The 17559-nt window shown below is 41.1% G+C and overlaps 1 protein-coding gene across 14 annotated transcripts in view; it reads right to left on the bottom strand.

Moving 5' to 3' along the window:
- SEC16A (SEC16 homolog A, endoplasmic reticulum export factor) overlaps window positions 1-17559 on the bottom strand; it is a 32296-nt gene that overhangs the window by 11222 nt on the left and 3515 nt on the right. For 7 of the 14 annotated variants that reach the window (XM_075772575.1, XM_075772579.1, XM_075772576.1 and 4 more), the window contains exons 2-15: window positions 11792-15673; window positions 11084-11229; window positions 8155-8240; window positions 7061-7196; window positions 6065-6263; window positions 4777-4954; window positions 3848-3990; window positions 2928-2989; window positions 2548-2686; window positions 2046-2288; window positions 1621-1718; window positions 822-903; window positions 520-637; window positions 164-275 (exon numbers count right to left, since the gene is read on the bottom strand). In XM_075772575.1, the coding sequence (XP_075628690.1) occupies window positions 164-275; window positions 520-637; window positions 822-903; window positions 1621-1718; window positions 2046-2288; window positions 2548-2686; window positions 2928-2989; window positions 3848-3990; window positions 4777-4954; window positions 6065-6263; window positions 7061-7196; window positions 8155-8240; window positions 11084-11229; window positions 11792-15598 (5549 nt within the window). In that variant the 5' untranslated portion in view covers window positions 15599-15673. The remainder of the gene's footprint in view (window positions 1-163; window positions 276-519; window positions 638-821; window positions 904-1620; window positions 1719-2045; window positions 2289-2547; window positions 2687-2927; window positions 2990-3847; window positions 3991-4776; window positions 4955-6064; window positions 6264-7060; window positions 7197-8154; window positions 8241-11083; window positions 11230-11791; window positions 15674-17559) is intronic. The other 7 variants (XM_075772586.1, XM_075772587.1, XM_075772589.1 and 4 more) reach the window with 4 other exon arrangements.

Raw genomic sequence — 17559 nt, 5'->3', positions numbered from 1 at the left:
TAACTTCTACTCCTCAAACAAGGACAGGGCATCAAATAGTTATCTCAAAACTAGCTGTGGCTAGTGATGGTAAGGGGAGCAGTGTAACTCAGTCTCTCAAGCCATTAAGCTTTCATTTTTCCATCTAAAAAGTAATTTTTTAAAAAAAAAGGGAAAGTCAAACCTATGATTTGATCCAATTAGGACAAGCTTTGTTGTCTTCCTTGTGTAAACTCCAAAACCAACTTGGGCCATAAGGTAACAAAAGTGAGCAGCATCCAGCAGGCCTTTAGAAGCTGCAAAGAAATAAGCAACAGAACTCAGGATATTTCCTCTCGGTGACACACTGCAATCTAGTGTCCCGTATTGTTTTCGCTTTGCATTCAAATATTGTCATAATAGATGCGCGCCCATACAAAACTGTTCCACTTTACTTTTTACACAGCAATTGTTTGTTTGGTTTTTTTAAAAAAATGAGTAATTAAAACTTTCTGAAAGCTTTTCCTTCAGTCATCACCCTGTTCATTCCCCGAGAGTTACCAAGAGTGTCTCCCATGGTAGCAATGGTCCTGGATTCCAAGTCCACATTATTGGTCAAGTTGGATAACACCATTGCTAGATGAGGCCTCCAGTCTCCCCATTTCTCATCTCCACAGCACTAAAATTAGAAGAATTACTTAGTCAAATCAGCGACTGGAGCTCTGCATGGGTGTTTCAACCTAAAAAGGACTAAAACAACTTATCTGACAATTCTAGGAAAAGCGCACGGAAAGATTACTGTTGTACACTACTCACTGCAGTACCCTCTTTAGTCTCAACTGCAGCTCGCACTTGAATCTTACCGTGGATGCAGCTGGCATCCTTCCAGACATGAGCTGGTAAACAGTCTGCAGAGGGTCATTAATTGGGAGACTGTTGGCAAATCTACAGAGACGTTATACAGAAAAACAAAACACAAACATGGGGTAAGCAGTTAAAATGTACTTGAACACTCTGTGGCAGTTTATCTAGCTTAGTTCAAGAGAAGGAAATGCTGTTTGAAAATACTACACTGAATAAGCAATTGCCCAGCAGATAATGTTCAAAAGCAAAACATTACTAGTTAACTGGATCTGCCACACTGATGTATGTCAGCCCAAGCTAGGAAAAGTCTCAGGATTCTCCCCATGCCAGCTGACTAGACTTAGTACATGATTTCACAAACTCAGGAAGCTCAAAGAGTTCTTCTGTCTACAGACAAAGCATGCATGAACACATCTGCTTCTTTCAGGCAAGGAGAATGAAGGGTACAACAGAGTTACTTGGCTTTAACAAAGTTGACAGTTGGGGTTTTGCACAGTTTTTTTCAAAGTCTGACTAACAGCACCTGTCAAGCAAGCCCACAGATGACCCTGTTCAAATACCCCTTAAATGGAATGAGCGGCATAGAATAACTTCTCGGGTTTAAGTTTATGGCCAGAATGCCCCAGGATAAAAAGTGAAAGATGACAACTGAATATACAGGTAAAATTAAACCATAACTCTTGCATGAGCTACTAAGGGTAACTCGTCATTTTGACAGTAAGATTTCTGAGCACCCAGTCTCTACCTCATTAGCAGAACAGGTAATCATATTGTACTAATCAACAAGCAAAACAGTACCTGGTCATAACTCTTGCGTGTGTTCTGCTGTCCATTTTGCTGGCAAGCAGCAGAGCATGACCCCATAAACCATGCTTCATGGCAGACTCCAAAGCATCCTAATTAATACAGAGATTAGTTCCCTGGGAATAGCTTAACATACTATGCAGATAAACACTGATTGTTTTACAGTAGTACTTTGTGACTGAATGAAAAAAATGTTTGTTTAGATCAAATGCTAACACATGAACATAATTTTGGTTTATATTATAAACTGCACGGCATAACATTTTTCCACATTGCTGTAGTGCAGTGCCGTGAAATATTATATGCACTGCAAGTTGCAAAAATGATTTTAACTGATGTGTAGAGCTTTAAGATTTGGGAAAATTAAGCAAGCAAAATAAGACACATGCAGTATTTGGAACAACAGTATAAGCATTCACCTTCTTGCGGCCATAAAGCAGCAGCTCTCTGAATCTCTCTGTCTCTTTCTCAAGACTGTCAATTGTGGTTATAAGACTATCAGTGAGAAATGAGAGCTGGGCTTCACCAGATTCCTCTTCCACTTGTTCCAAAGCCTCATTAGTGAAATCAATCAAATTCGCCTCATTAGGGGACTTCCCAGGAAGCCACACTGTTTTATGATCTCGGAGCAAAAGTTCTGCCAGGTCTGTTCCTACAACAGTCTATACATGTAGAGAAAACACAACAATAAAAAAATTCCATTATTTCAACATTGCCTTCATTTTATTTGTCACTTCAACAACAACCTGTGAATATCAGCACCTCTGAGCACCTGAGGACAAGTGACCAGTTTACCTGTTCCACCAATCTATGAACTATTCCAAGATAAGTCACTACACACATGTTACTGTCTTTTACATAAATACCATTTTGTGTATAAAATATTTGCGGATAGATAAAGATTCAAGCAGTGAGACATACCCCGTTCTGCCTGCACAACAGTACAATAAAGTCCCAAAGCAGACTTGCAGATTCTTTGTCAATTAAATTTTCATTCTTAAAGCACTGTGTAGCTTTATTTTGTGCAAAATTAATAACATCCACTTTATGAGTGTCATCCCTGGAAAAAAAAAATAATAAAAGAAAGAAAAAAGTTTTTAAGGAGATAAATGTAAACATTCAGATCATTACTGTGATTAGTACGAGGAACAAATTTAAAGCTCATGTATTATTTAAGCAGGTGAAAAGCCACAAATATTTTAAGTCAGTTTAAATCCTGTAATTTGCAGACAATTAAAAATTTGATGAAGAAATGAATTCTGAATGCATGAAAGTTATTTCTGAAATCTGTAAGAACATACTTAGCAAGAGGACCAGGAAACGCTCTCATCTCTTCTTGCTCTGGAGAATGCTGTAACATAGTCTAAAACACAAACACAAATCGTAAGAAATTCTTCTAACTATGAATTTTGCTTTTTAACAATAAATACTCCAGACCCGAACATAACCCATAGCATAATCAAGCATATTGGTCTTAAACCAAATACATATGGTGATCTGCAACCTGCACAGGCATAATAAATTATGAAGTGTACTTTATGTGGAAGTCATTCTGTAGAAAAACGTGAAATTTTTCCTCACCCCATAGAATAGGATCATAAAATCATTTAGGTTGGAAAAGACCCGTAAGTTGGAGTCCAACCATAAACCTAACTCTGCCAAGTCCAATAACTTTCCTGATGCTGTTCTAGTACTTGTGTATGATTCTACTCCCTTCTAGCGATGTTTTACCAATGAATTCTACCCTCATCATGTAAGCCCCTTCTTCCATATATTCTACATGACTTGAGCATTGCATTTCTTTGTAGCGGCACAAGTAGAATGAAAATATATCCATGATGTTTAATCCCCAGCCCATCTAGATGACAAGTAGCCCTTAGCCCTGCAGAGAACACACGACGACAATGCTGTCTCTATGAACAGCAATGTATTAGAAACAAACCAACCCAACTCCAGCCCTTCCAGGATGTAAGGACTTTACTTGAACAATATTATAAGGAGCTAGATGATCTGATCATAATTACATCATCTCTCAGAGGAAAAGAACTTTTAAAGTTACTGGTTTACTTACGACTACAGCACAAACAGATAAATATAAGGATACATGCGTTGACATATTAAAAAAAAAAAAAGTCAGGAAGCTATAGATCCAAGTTCCCTACTCCCCTTCCAAAAGACAGACCTGTATTCCACCACCTCCCTTTTTTCTTTTCAAATTTACCTCCATACTGTGTATTTCAACCAGAGCTGGCTGTCCTTCTGAAGGCAGGTTTGGCAGCACTTTTATTAAGAAGCCCCCAGGACCAAACCTAGCACAGATATGAGGCACTGAAAATTTCTCAGGCGTTGAGGGCCTTAAAGGTGCTGAAATGGGAAGAAAAGATAAAATAAGAACAAGTAACCTGTCTTGCAACTAAGTAAACTTGCTGATGTATTTATCCAATTCAGTAACCCTACAGTACTAGTGGAAAGAACCCTGACATTCAATTTGGCTAAACTTTATAAGCAACAATTAATCAGTTCCATTGTAGTCCCAAAGATCTTCTGAAGATTTGCAACAAAAAGAACAAAATTAGACTACAGAACTTTAAAATTCACTTTTTTTTTTCCCCCCCCTCAATGCAGGAACTTTGATTGTTTGTATCAGACACATTTCTTTGATCCCTGTACAAATATCTGATGCATCTTCAAAGAGCTAATGATATATTTCAACATACTGCCAAAAAGCCTTTCTGGAGAAACAATGTTTTGTTCCACACCAAAAGGGTAAGAAAAAATTATGGAAAAATCTGAAGTTTAAGTTAAATTTTAATCGTTGCCCATGAAGCACCAGCAGTGTAGTCAAAAATCTATCTAAAAAGACATTTACAAATGGAAGTATGCAGTACAACAAACATTGTCTAGCTACTACTGTTCTGCGATATACTCAGGTTTCAGCAAGCAAGTTATCCTTACACTGAAAAGGAAACAAAACTTTGTTCATGTGTACATACACTGTAAAACAGGGTCGTTTTTTCCTGTTAACAGGCTCAATGAATACATGAAAGGCATCTCACACACTACAAATACTAATAGAAGTGCAAACTACTACTGGTAGACAGCCTCACAAGCACAGCGCCTTCCCTCCTCCTTCCCCAATGGTGCCAATACCTTGTTCTACGGCTGACCATCCAGTTTCAGTCGGGTAGCCATAATCTGTAAAAGGCTGTTGTCCATCAAAGTTAGCAGCATATCCGCCATATGGATAATCTGTGTGGAGCGACACTGCCTGCGCAGTAGTTTCATACGTATTAGCCGTTAGATCATGATTACTTCTATACAGTTGGCTCTAAATAGATCATATTAGTAATTGTTAGCAGAGAGCGTGAAGTTACACCAAGCAATACTGCAAGCATGACTCAAGACAGTAAGCATTCCCCCTCCCCGGCTTCGATTCCTTATACTGTTTGTACACCAGGTTTACTACATCACTGGATTTGAGAAAGCTACCCTGCAAGACACCTGCAGCAACAGGCTATAGAAGATAATATATCCTGGTGTTCTCACTACCATTGGATCTGTTCACATCCAAGTATGTTCAGTTCTTTCACGACAGAATGTCTATGTGCTCGTGTGAAGAATAACGTTACAGAACAAGTCACAGGTTCAAGTGTTGCTGGATCAGAATCAATGTTCACCTCTGCTGTATCAGTGACAGAAAATCTTAACTGATTAAACCTGATGAATGCCTAAGTGACTTCAGGTGCCTAAAGAATAATGCCTAAACAATCTCCAATACTACTTCCAGTATTACTAAATTAATTGGAGTTCAGACTGGAAAACCACCTAAACTTTCAAGAAACATGATGAACCAACACATGAGAATACAGCTAAAATGACACATTCCACTAGCAAAGGCTGTAGCTCAAGAATTACCCAAATATTCTCTGTGTTTTTCAGGTATTTGTACTTATGGCATAAGTAGATGAGCAATCTGTTAGATTTGGGTTTTGCATTTAAAGTCAAAACAGCATCATACAAATATGGAGTTAGTCTTTTAATGGATCCCAAGTTCAGTAATAGCATTCATGCTTGTGAGGAGAAAAACGATGTAACACTGAAAGCCAGACACATTATCAACTACAGCCAAGCACAGAAAGGGCCAAGTTCTCACAGACAGCAAATGGATTCAGTAGAGGAAATTTTCCATTTCTGTGTGTGTGGCAACTTGCATAGCTGAGTGCTGATTTTGGTTAAAGTTCTCTCAACAACTGTGATAAATATTAAGTTCAACGCTATTACAAAACAGCCTTAACTTACAGAATAAAAGTTTTCAAAATACATATTCCCCAAGCTAAATGCAGAAATATTTCCATATTTCTAATGCTTCACCCACCCCTAAATAGAGAAAGGCCCAACTCAGCTCAATGAATACTTGATGTGACCATTTGAAACTCACTTGTTGAGAGCGAGAGCTGAAACTACTCCGGTGACTGTGAACGCTGCGGGAGCTACGGAGACTATGACCAGAATGCTCACTGTGGACACTGCGTCTATCAAATTCATCACCATAAGGATCTCTATGGGGTTCAGATTCATCATCAAAACTTCCGGTAAAACGAGGATCGTATCTCCAGTTATCTTCGTATCGGTCATGCCTGAAGAACAAAGAAACACAGAAAGCAAAGATGAACGTAGTCACCCACATTCCTTGGGTGAAGTGACTTCACTGCATACCTGTCAAGAAGAAAACTCTGTCTAACTTCAGAAGGGCTTTTAGATTATTTCCTAGATTAAGGTTTTTATTACAGTAAACAAACTGACATTTCTTCAAGAAGTTCATCAGGGAACATTCAAGATGAAGACCAACATCATACTGCGAGTCTGTTCTAGGAAAATACACAGAATGTTCACCCCATCTGAAAACAAGTCCTACTGCCTTAAATCCTTTTCTTCAGAATGATGTGACAGCTCATCTGTTTTTCCTCAATGACCTATGTTAAAGCTACAGAAATAACTAACAACATGTATCTGTGAAATATGTGTATGGTGCATTTTAATAGTCTGTTACAGGATGCATCTGCATTCTTAGAGAATACTGAGAGGATTTTACTTAAAGCGGCACGATATCCTGAAATTCTGATGCCTGATACAACTACCACAACAGTTCATAAATTTGAAGGCTTTGGGGCAGACCTTCAGCAAAAAAGCAGCAGTATTTCTGTTAGTGCACAAGCAAAGCCTCAGCCTTGCCTTAACACTTACTGCTGTAACTTAATTTTCTGGTGACACATTTGACTATGGGGGACTCAGCCCTGAAGAAATCAATACCAGATTCTCCGCTTCCACTCAGACACACACACACACTAGTCCTCTGATCATCATCAGCACTGAGGCCCCATGCTGCTCTAAATCTGGAAAGAACATTGAGAGAACACGGACTGAACGGACAAACCTGTTGCCATATGGATATGCTTCTCTCTTCTGGTAAGGGTTGTGTTCAGCATCATACCAATACCTCTGATCATAACTTCTAGGATCTCTGTATCTAGGGTCATATGCTGATGAGTAACGTTCCCAGCGACTTGGATCTTTAGAAAATAGAAAGAAATGGTTCAGGCATTGGAAGCTGTGGCCTGTAACCTTCTTCTACTCCTTCCTCTTTAATTACATGCTGATTTGGTCCTGAAGCATATAGCAAAACCAAAACAATGTACTTAAAGCTATGTAAATATGCCCACTCATTTTTAGATAAAAAAAACAAACCAAAGAGAAAACGACTCAAAAAATCAATTTCACATCTTTCAGAGAAACCCGGTCATTAGAGTTAGCTAGATACTCTTGAAGGAACAGTGTTTATCATCAGAAAGATAGATCTTTTCTAGCAACTTTAAAACTCAATCATAATGTGATAATAACTCAACAAATATTAACAGAATCTTTGTAATCAGTCTTCAGAGCGTCACACTAAACGTCTCAGGATGTGGACAGATGTTGCTTAAAATCCTCCCAGGCACTATACAAGCAATTCTCTTCAGATTACCAACGCCAGTATGTCTCTGTGAGCATTCAGATAATTATGGACAAAACCAAATTCTAGTCATGAGTCAATCTCAGTTTACACCCACCCAAAATGTACTTTAGAAGTCTGCCTGCAGGTTACACACCAAGAATACACCCCAGTGAATGACAGGCTTGCAACACATTAAATAAAACTATTCTGTGGACTTACAATGGTGTGCTTGCACAATGAAAAGGCAAATTGAAGGCTGGTAGTGAGGAAAAAACTTAATTTATTTTCTATTTACTACTTCTACTGAACAAAAAACATACAGGAAGGATGGCATGGTTTTAAGAACTGAAGTAAGCCCAAAGATCAATTTTCAGCAAATAGAACTCTATTCTTGCTGGTTGTGGAAAGGATGTCAGTTTTATTAAAATGGAAAAATATAATAATTGTCTGATCTTAAAGTTCCTCTTCCCCATAAATTTTTGTTTAAACTTGCAATTTTCTATAGCAAAGAATCAGAGTTCATTTTGACACCTTACCTCCATAATCATATGAGTTTGGGTAATAGTCTGGATAATAATCACTCCATCCACTTTTTGTATAGTAATCTTCAGTATACCCTTGCCTGAAAGGAAGTGCACAGGTACAGAAAGTTATTATTCCTCCTACAATCTTTTCTGAAGTCAGCAGGAGATATGAAGAACTACATGCCACAACTGATTAAGTAGAGTTTCCTATTTAAAATAATGCATTTACAGGAAATCAAGGAATCATAAAATTAAGACTATACAAACCAACATAACACTAAATTGTTGTGCACCATAAAAAGCTGACAGCCCTTTACTATACAGTAATTTAGTGATTTTTGTAAACTGCTTTGGTGATAAGCTTAATTACTTACAGACAATCAATCACAAAAACTACTGCTATAATTACCATCATTTGAACTGTCTCAACAGAGAAGTCAGTAACTTAACAAGTAATGAAATAATTGCTCCCTGACCTTTAACAGTGTTTTGTTATACATCTTATGGTGACGAAGAGAGGACTACGGTCTGGAGAAGAGGTCATGAAAACGGGTCAGGACATGAACTAGCACTCTCATAGATAGACAATTCTGAACAGAGGGTTTCAGCCTCCAGGGCTGTTGTGGCATCTGTCACCAGCATTAAATACAGTCACAAAGGAAACAAGACCAGAATGCGCTACACCTTTCTTTGGGTACCTGGCCAAAGAACTCAATATTGTATCATCTTGTTTGACTTGGAGCTGATGCTGATCTGTGGCTGGCCAGGGCTAGCAGTACTGTAATCTCAATGCTTTATTTTCCTTCTGCACTCAGTCTGTTTCTCAATCTCAGCTTTTCAGTAGATGCAGCAATGTTTTGAGTTAGCACATGCTTATATTTAATTACATTTAATACTGTGAATAAATGAGGTAGCATTGAGATGCAATTGGAACACAGCACATCACAACTAATTCCAGGCATCTTCTAAATTATTGCCCTTCTCAATGGGCTTGGATGGACAGCAGCATGTAAGAAAGGCTTGTTTTTTCATTTGAGAAATTAGAGGACTGAATAGAAGAAAATACTCATTTACAGGGCCCATATTAGAATACTGCTTGTCCAAATGAACAGAACAAGCACAAGAACCTGACGGAAACTAACACGTCAAAGTAAGAGTCAGTGCATATGCAAAAGATAATTAGAAACTTTTACTGGAAAAAGAAAGAAGTGGTCATTACTTGAAAAATCTTGAGCTTTTATTATATGCCATTTTTAGGACACCATCCCACAATTTCTGAAAAAAGCTAGAAGATGTATGTTAGATGAAAAATGTAGTGTGTCTATGTATATACACAGGTATGTATATGCATATATGTTTATATCTACACGGGTGTATACACTCACAAACACACATATGTATACACACACGCACATGAGGTAAAGATAGTTAATGCCAATGTGGAATGATGGGAACTTTCATGCTCCTCTACAACTGATCAGACAACTGATAGCACAAACTCCAAAGTGGCCAAGCAAGTGAAGTGATGCTCCTCCCTGGAACGTGTGGGAAGTTTGCTAACACAGCACCTACCTCTGCACAGGAGAAGATTTGATCTTATCAGATCAGGTTTATCCAGCCAACCAACCTTCTCAGTCTCCTTCAGAAAGATGTTATTCCCCTCCCTTTCCCAAACTGAGTTTACAAAGCTGCATCATCAATACTGGTACATTAAGGGCAAGTTTCAGACACGCTATCATGCTGACTTTGCCACTCTTAGGCTCTGCCGCCCTGCAGTACCATACCACAGTCCACATCTGACTGCACTGTCACGTCACACATCAACACTGACAGAGCTGCTCGTAACAGGCTTTGATCTGCCCAATGCCATCGATAGGAATTTCACCTTCTTATAAAAATAGTACATAAGAAGAGTACACAGCAGGAAGTGCTACTAGAGGTTACTATCTCATTACAAGATCTCACAGTGCACTTAGATTCACTAATGATGTTGATAAAAGTTATCACATGCAGCTACAGCCTTTGTTTTGTACTTCTCAAGGCCAACATACACCTCCTATAATCTTCTGGAGGTGGTAAGCAATAACATTTTGTCATGAATTTGAAGTTCATACAAATCACTTATGCAATAATCATCAGAAAACAGTAATTCCTAGAAGGTAATTTGCTGCTTCTTGCTTGAGAAATACTAAAGATTTAATTTCTGTCTACCACCTGATATTTAATTCCTGGTTTTTATTTAACATTTGCAAGTAGCATCTGAACACATTGTTTCCCTCTCTAAATTTTTGTATTTCACATAATCACACAGACCAAGGCATTTAAGTTTTCCTAAGTCATGTGCTACCTGCATCAAAACCTGTAGTGAAGTCAGTGGGTGAAATATGCCAACACAGCACCTTTGCTACATGGACCACAGTTCGTGAGTTTTGTGAGAAAGCTTATCCACACAGTTGAAGCAATCATCAGACAAACTGACCTGTCACAGTAGGCCACATGTACTCCTATGCTTGCAAGGCAAATCCTAGACAGAGTGTGCAAAAGTGCCATTTACTAACAGAACTAGGGACCAATGCTTAAGTGATAGCCAGAAACTAAATGAGTACTGATTGACAAATCCATGGCCTACACTGCTCCTTCACAGCATGCATGAAAAAGAGCCAACCTCAGCAGCAAGTCCATTGCAGTGACTTCTTTCCTGGCAGAAATCCCAACAACTACCCAGAGAACTGAATGAAAGGAGCAATAACGCTTTAGCAACAGAAAAGACTGCAGAATCGTATCCTTTTGAAATGTGACAACTGATACCATCCATTCCTACAGCAGCACACAATGAGTTTTTGAACTTCCTCACTGCGGCTGATGCTATAAAACTTCAACAGGCATCACACTCACTGCTTCAGGGTGTACCAGATCTTTACTCAATTTAGGGATTGCATACCTAGAAGAAGGCCTGTCAGAGCAGTGACTAGCTCTGGAACTAGGGCGTTCAGGCTCAGAATACCGGTAACTCCCAGGCTCCATATATGCAGCGCTGGTGCTATCATAGTGTCTGTACCGTGGATCGTACTGTCCGTAGCTGTCCTCCTAGAAAAGCGATTGACATGTAAGGTAAGAGGCCTCCCGTCTCCAAGAATAAGCCTTTAAAACCAAATCACCATACACCCCACAACTGTGATACCTGAAGAGATGCAGATCAACAGTCTACAGTATAGCCTGTTGTGGCAAGTTATAGTCAAGGCTATTTTTATCCTAAACTTAAGAAAAAAAGCCTTATGTCTGGTCTAAAGGCAGTTCAGCCACTATGGTGGCCACTCTGCTAACTCTCAATAATTCAGACAGCAGATGGGAACCAAATTTGAACACATGGGCAGCTAAGACACTTGTAACTGCCAACGTTTTCCAAAGAACCAAATAAATTAGTATTGACTGACATCTGTGCCAACTGGAATTTGTATTAGCAACTACTTTAAGTTTTTATGATCTTTGTAATTTTATCTTTTGCTATCTGGATTTTCCCTACAATTAAATACTTAACATGAATGCTATACTGAATGTTGATCATGACAAAACTGTCTAAACTCGTAATTCAAAGATGAAAATTACTGATACATACCAATGGTGGAGGAAGGGAAAAACAAAAATTTACCATGTAATAAAGATGAGCTGCTGTTCTGGGGTCTGCAGGAGGATAAGGTGGTGGATATGGAGGCTGGTAAGCATCATAAGGATGTCTATAGTAGTAGTAAGGGTTCTGGGGTGGACCAAAGGCATCCTGAGGAGTCTGAGGCAGGGATGGACGCTGCAGGTCTTGTTGCACATTTGGCATGACTGACTGGCTGGTGGTAGAAGGGGCTGTGGAAGTCGGAGCACCCGATGGCTGTCCAGATGCTGGCTGCTTATCAGGACTTGTCTGATCGTACCTTGCTGCCAGCTGGGCTGGACTCGCCTCTTGGGGACCCACAGGTTGTGGATGGTTACTCAACACCTGGTTCTCATGCTGCTGCGATGCCTGCGTGGCTTTAGTCCCTGTGGCAATCTGGTAGTTTGAAGGAATTGAGGACTGCCCAGAAGAGGTTGGTTGCTGCATTTGAGCTGCTTGCATTTGTGGTTGAGATGGCAATGCTCCCTGTACAGCTCTGTCTGATACAGCCTCATGCTGTACATCTTTTGTCACCTGTTGATAGAAATGTTGTTTGTCATGCATCTCAGGACCCACCTGACCAGCACTACCAGCTGACTGTTGAGGATATACTGGACCACCAGAAAGTGACTGATTATGCATCTGTACAGAATTACTTGCACTGCTTTTCTCCAACGTCCGTGATAGCGTGAAGTCGAGCACTCCAGCAGATTCTTCTTTGCTATTTGAATGGTTTGCAGAATTATTAGCCTGTACTAGAGAATTAACAGGGGGGGCTAGTGCACTTGCACTTCCACTGGGAAGACTCGTCCCAGGAGAAACAGACGAGTTAGACCCTGGTTTGCTAGCAAATTCGGGAACAAAACCTTCCATACTGACATTCTTTTGCCCTTCTGGAGCCAAATTAAGCGGAGTTTTCATAACCAAGTTTGCAGGCTGATTAGAAGCAGTATCAGAGGAATTAACAGGGTTTTGTAATAAATTATGTTTCAATATATTAGTATTTGGAAGTGCATTAACTAATAGAGATCCAACTTGCATCACAGATAATGGCACATTTTCCCCAGAAATGATCCCACCAGCATGTGAAGTTTGGGGACCCATCACAGGCTTGTCCCCAACCCCAGAGTCCTTCACTGGTTGATTGTTTTCATTGCTGCTTAGCTGATTAGATAGAGAAATAGAAAAATTAATTGGCTGAGCCAAGTTATAGCTTTGATTAGGCTGAGCAATCAGGATAGGCTGATGTTGCAAAGACTCTGTAGGTGGAGAAGACAACAAACTTGCATAACCAGAACTTGCCTGAGACTGAAGTGCCTCCTCTTCTCCCATTTTGGGAGGATTCTCAAGATTTTCAGAAGTTATATTTCCATCTTGGGAAAGCTGCACAGCAATAGTCCCTGGTTTACTTGGCTGCTGATTAGACAGGCCTTCTTCTGGTGGCTGAATGACTTCTACAGTTTGCTTGGCAGGTACGTACACTGCAGGAGCAGCAGGAGCTAGAAGAACATTTCCCCCAAAATTAGGTAACTCATTATGAGCCCACAAAGTTGTTGCTGGGCTATCACACTTCTTAACTGCTCCCTGTGCTCTTGTTGAGGACCTTCTCTCAGATACTGATTGTATGTTTTCCATAACAGGTCCAGAGTGCAACATATTTCCAGCTTCACCAGCGACTGCAAGAGGCAGTGGGTGTACCTGAGGCATGAAAATAGTTTCCAGATTATCTGGTGGCTGTTCAAGATTGCCTGGGGACGCAGCTGGCACAGTTGTATTCTTCTTGATACTCTTTTGGTTTGACTGGTTCTCTCTTAATTCAACCACCATCTTTGCTTGGTCAATCTCTGCAGGTTTTATACCAACTCCATGGGACCTCACGGGTTCAAAAGAACTATTTGCACTTGTTTGAAATACTCCTGTAGGCTTAGGAGGACTTGGAGTTGGAGGCTGGGATAGATTACCATGGTAGTTCTTGCTCAGGTTTGGCTCGCTTGAATCGCCTTCCAAAGGAGAGGAGTCAATCTGTTTAAAGAAGCTAGCAGAAGATTCTTCATCAGGCTTCCCACTTTCTTGCTGAATAAACGTACCGACTTGCTCTTGAGGTCTTGCTGAGCTAGAAGCACTCCTATGGCTAATGTTGCTATAGTTAGAAGATACACTATCTGGTCGGACAGGATGAGGTAATGAATCAGGTGCCTCCAAATTTGGTCCTCCTTCAGCATGGCTCACAACAGCATTCTTTGGAAGCATCTGACCTGGAAAGGATCCATATCTGTACAGATCAGGACCAGCAGCAGGGGATGAAGCACTGATGTTCTGTGGTTCACTTGGCAGCACTTCTTGATTCTGAATGCACTCCAGGTTCTCAACATTTTCATACTGTGACCCACCATTCCCAGATGCATCGCCTATACGTGCCTTGTCATCACTAACAAACATAGAGTGTTTAGCAGCCTGTGTCTCCTGCTGACTTACAATTTTAGGAAAGTACTGGACATCCAGTCCTTTTTGCACTACCTCATTGGCTGAACCTGTACCTATCTGCGCCTGAGAGAGAACATTAGTTGCAACCCACTGAGGATGCATCGGCTGGTGATACAAGGATGTCAAATTTGACTGACAAGCATCAAACTCTGTTTTCTCAACTAAGTAATTCTTTTCAGATGAAAGTATTTCTTCGTTTTCTGCCTCATCCCCTTTGAAAAACATGGAGAGAGTTCCTGAATCTCGATCTGTGGGAACAGGTCTATTTGATGTTTCAGACATATCTGGACACTGGTTTTTGGGGTTATTTTCCTGAGCTGTGGGAACGACAAAACTGGAGTCCTGCAGTGGTGGTTGTGGGTGAAACTGTTCCTGGTATGGTTGACTTAACCAAGCATTAGCCATTTCTGTGTTCTGCCTAAACACACTTCCAGGCTGGATGCTGTTCATGTGATGACTGCTATTTGCAGAGCTATTTTTCCCATTCTTTTCACAACCAATGGATAAAGGCGCTTGCATGATGTTTTGTGGAATACCTTGGTGTACAGGACCCTGCTGTAAATTTGTCTGTGCAGGAGGATGAGAAGCACTAACAGAAGACTGAGAAATGTTATGAACGTCAATCTGAGAAGACGGCTCAGGATAGGGCACAAAATTTCTAACTGGAGACTGCAGGTTACCTTGAACAGGCCTCCACTGAGACACAGGCTGCTGAGGAGGTGGACGGAAGAGAGCTGTTGCATTAGGTCCTGAAGGAACATCATTTGGATCTCTACTGACATCGGGTCTACCTCCAGGTTTGTTTGAGGCAGACACCATTCCAGGATGCACGCTGAAAGAATTTTCAACTGCTGCTCCTGTATTATAATGCAATGGTACTGCAGGCCCACGGAGTCCAAGATCTGCGTTTGGATGCGCTTCTGTAGCACTATTTATAACATACGCTGGGGACGATGAAGGAATCGGAACATTAGAAAACGTACTGGTATTTATTCCTGGTTGAGATACAGGAGCTGATAAAGACATATGCGGTCCATGAGGATTGTCCCCTGCACGTGACGGTGAAGTATGCATAACGGCCGGCTGCGGAAACACCGCTGGGGAAGAACTTTGCATAACCAATGCATTGCCCTTGGATGGATTATCTAAAGGGGAACCCTGTGGAGTTTGTCTGCCAAATGCAAAAGGGTCTGTCACGGGCTGCACTGGGGCAGCTGTTGCATTTGCTCGTTTACCGAGTGAGCTACTTCTCCAGTACATGTTCCGAGCAATGCCTGCAGGAGGTGGAGCTGCTGCTCCTGCTGGAACAGTCTGTGGAGGCTGCTGCATGATGGCCTTCCAGCAGGGTCAGATGCTAGATGACAAACTAGTAGTGGATGCCGTGGACAGATCCCTTCTTCCGTCCTGTTAAGGCAAAACAGATGACAAGTCAGTTTCCTTTTTCACAGTACTTGTGGGACTTAAGCAATTTTTATTTTAGAAACAAAATTACTCCAAGAACTTGAAGTGGCAAAATATCTCTCTCTCCTCCAGAATGCATAAGAAATTTACACCTAACATCATGTTTCTAAATCCAAGTCCAGTATTAATGAAGTTTAATGCTGTGTGGTAGCAATGCACATTATTTAACAACCATAGCTCCACGAGTAATTAAACACAGTTTGGTCCCGTACAAATGTTAAAATCTCAGACTGTTAAAACACCAATGGTATTATGCCATTACATTTCCCCAAATCCATTTTAAGTAGAAATAAGCATCATAGACAAGACACAGCAGCAGTCAGCCTACAACAGAATCTGCAAGCACTATGGTAAGCTCAATTTAATTATAAAGAGTTGAGAAATTATTATCTAACTCTAATTCTGTTAGAGACAATCTTCAGCTCTGTTGCACTGTTGCTCAATGTGAATGAACCTTTTTACAGGTAAGATGAGAAGCAAGCATCTCAAGAAAGAATTCATCAGATGTTACTCCCCTGTAACACAATCCATTTTTGTTTTAATAAAGAAAACATTGTGTAGGACAGTAGTGTTATTTATTTTGAGAAAGGCAACTGAGTTTTCATCACAAATATTCTCTCTTCTAAATGAATGGTGCATAATAGAAAAACTGCATTTAGGAACATAAAAGACAATCAACTCCCCCCACTTATTAACTAATGTTCTCACTTTAACACTAGTGGAACTTTGGCACAGTATCAGTTATAGCTATATTTCAGAGTGGAAAGAACCGGCACAGAAGTATTCCAACTCTGCCAGCAAGAATTCCAAACAATACCAGTTTGGAATTTGGTACACAGGACGTTCAGTAAATTAATCAGAAACATGTATTTTTCAATTTTATCATCCCTTAACAGTCTAGGGAGGAGGGAAGCTGACAAAACCAGAGTTGTTCTTCAGTACTTTTCCAGTTCAGCTCAGTGAAGCTTTAGCAACATGTTGACAGTCTTGTTTTCATAAAATCCTAGAATGGTTTGGGTTGGAAGGGACCTCACAGCCCATCCAGTTCCACCCCCTGCCATGGGCAGGGACACCCTCCACTAGCCCAGGTTGCCCAAAGCCCCATCCAACCTGGCCTTGAACACTGCCAGGGAGCCAGGGGCAGCCACAGCTTCTCTGGGCAACCTGTGCCAGGGCCTCAGCACCCTCACAGGGAAGAATTTCTTCCCCAGATCTCATCTCCATCTCCCCTGCTTCAGCTTAAGGCCATTCCCCCTTGCCCTGTAACCCCATGCCCTTGTCAACAGTCCCTCTCCAGCTTTCCTATAGGCCCCTTTAAGGACTGGAAGGCTGTAATAAGGTCTCCCCAGAGCCTTATCTTCTCCAGGATGAACAAGCCCAACTCTCTCAGCCTGTATTCACAGGAGAGGTGCTCCAGCTGTCAGATCATCTTCATGGCCTCCTCTGGGACTTGCTCCAACAGCCTCATGTCCTTTTTGTCCTCAGGACCCCAGAGCTGGACACAGTACTCCAGGTGGGGTCTCATGAGAGTGGAGTAGAGGGGGAGAATCCCCTCCCTCAACCTGCTGGTCACACTATTTGTGGTGCAGCCCAGGACACGGGTGGCTTTCTGGGCTGCGAACACACACTGCCAGCTCATGTTGAGCTTCTTGTCCCCCAACACCCCAAGTCCTTCTCCTCAGGGCTGCTCTCAATCCGTTCTCCGCCCAGCCTGTATTGGACTGGGATTGCCCCAACTCACGTGCAGGACCTTGCACTTGGTCTTGCTGAACTTCATGCAGTTTGCACAGGCCCACCTCTCCAGCCTGTCCAGGTCCCTCTGGACGGCA

Source organism: Balearica regulorum, chromosome 20, assembly GCF_011004875.1.
Source record: "Balearica regulorum gibbericeps isolate bBalReg1 chromosome 20, bBalReg1.pri, whole genome shotgun sequence".
In the NCBI taxonomy this organism is placed as follows: domain Eukaryota; kingdom Metazoa; phylum Chordata; class Aves; order Gruiformes; family Gruidae; genus Balearica; species Balearica regulorum.
Note: the sequence above shows the minus strand (reverse complement) of the source record. Positions and strands in the feature narration are given on the sequence as shown.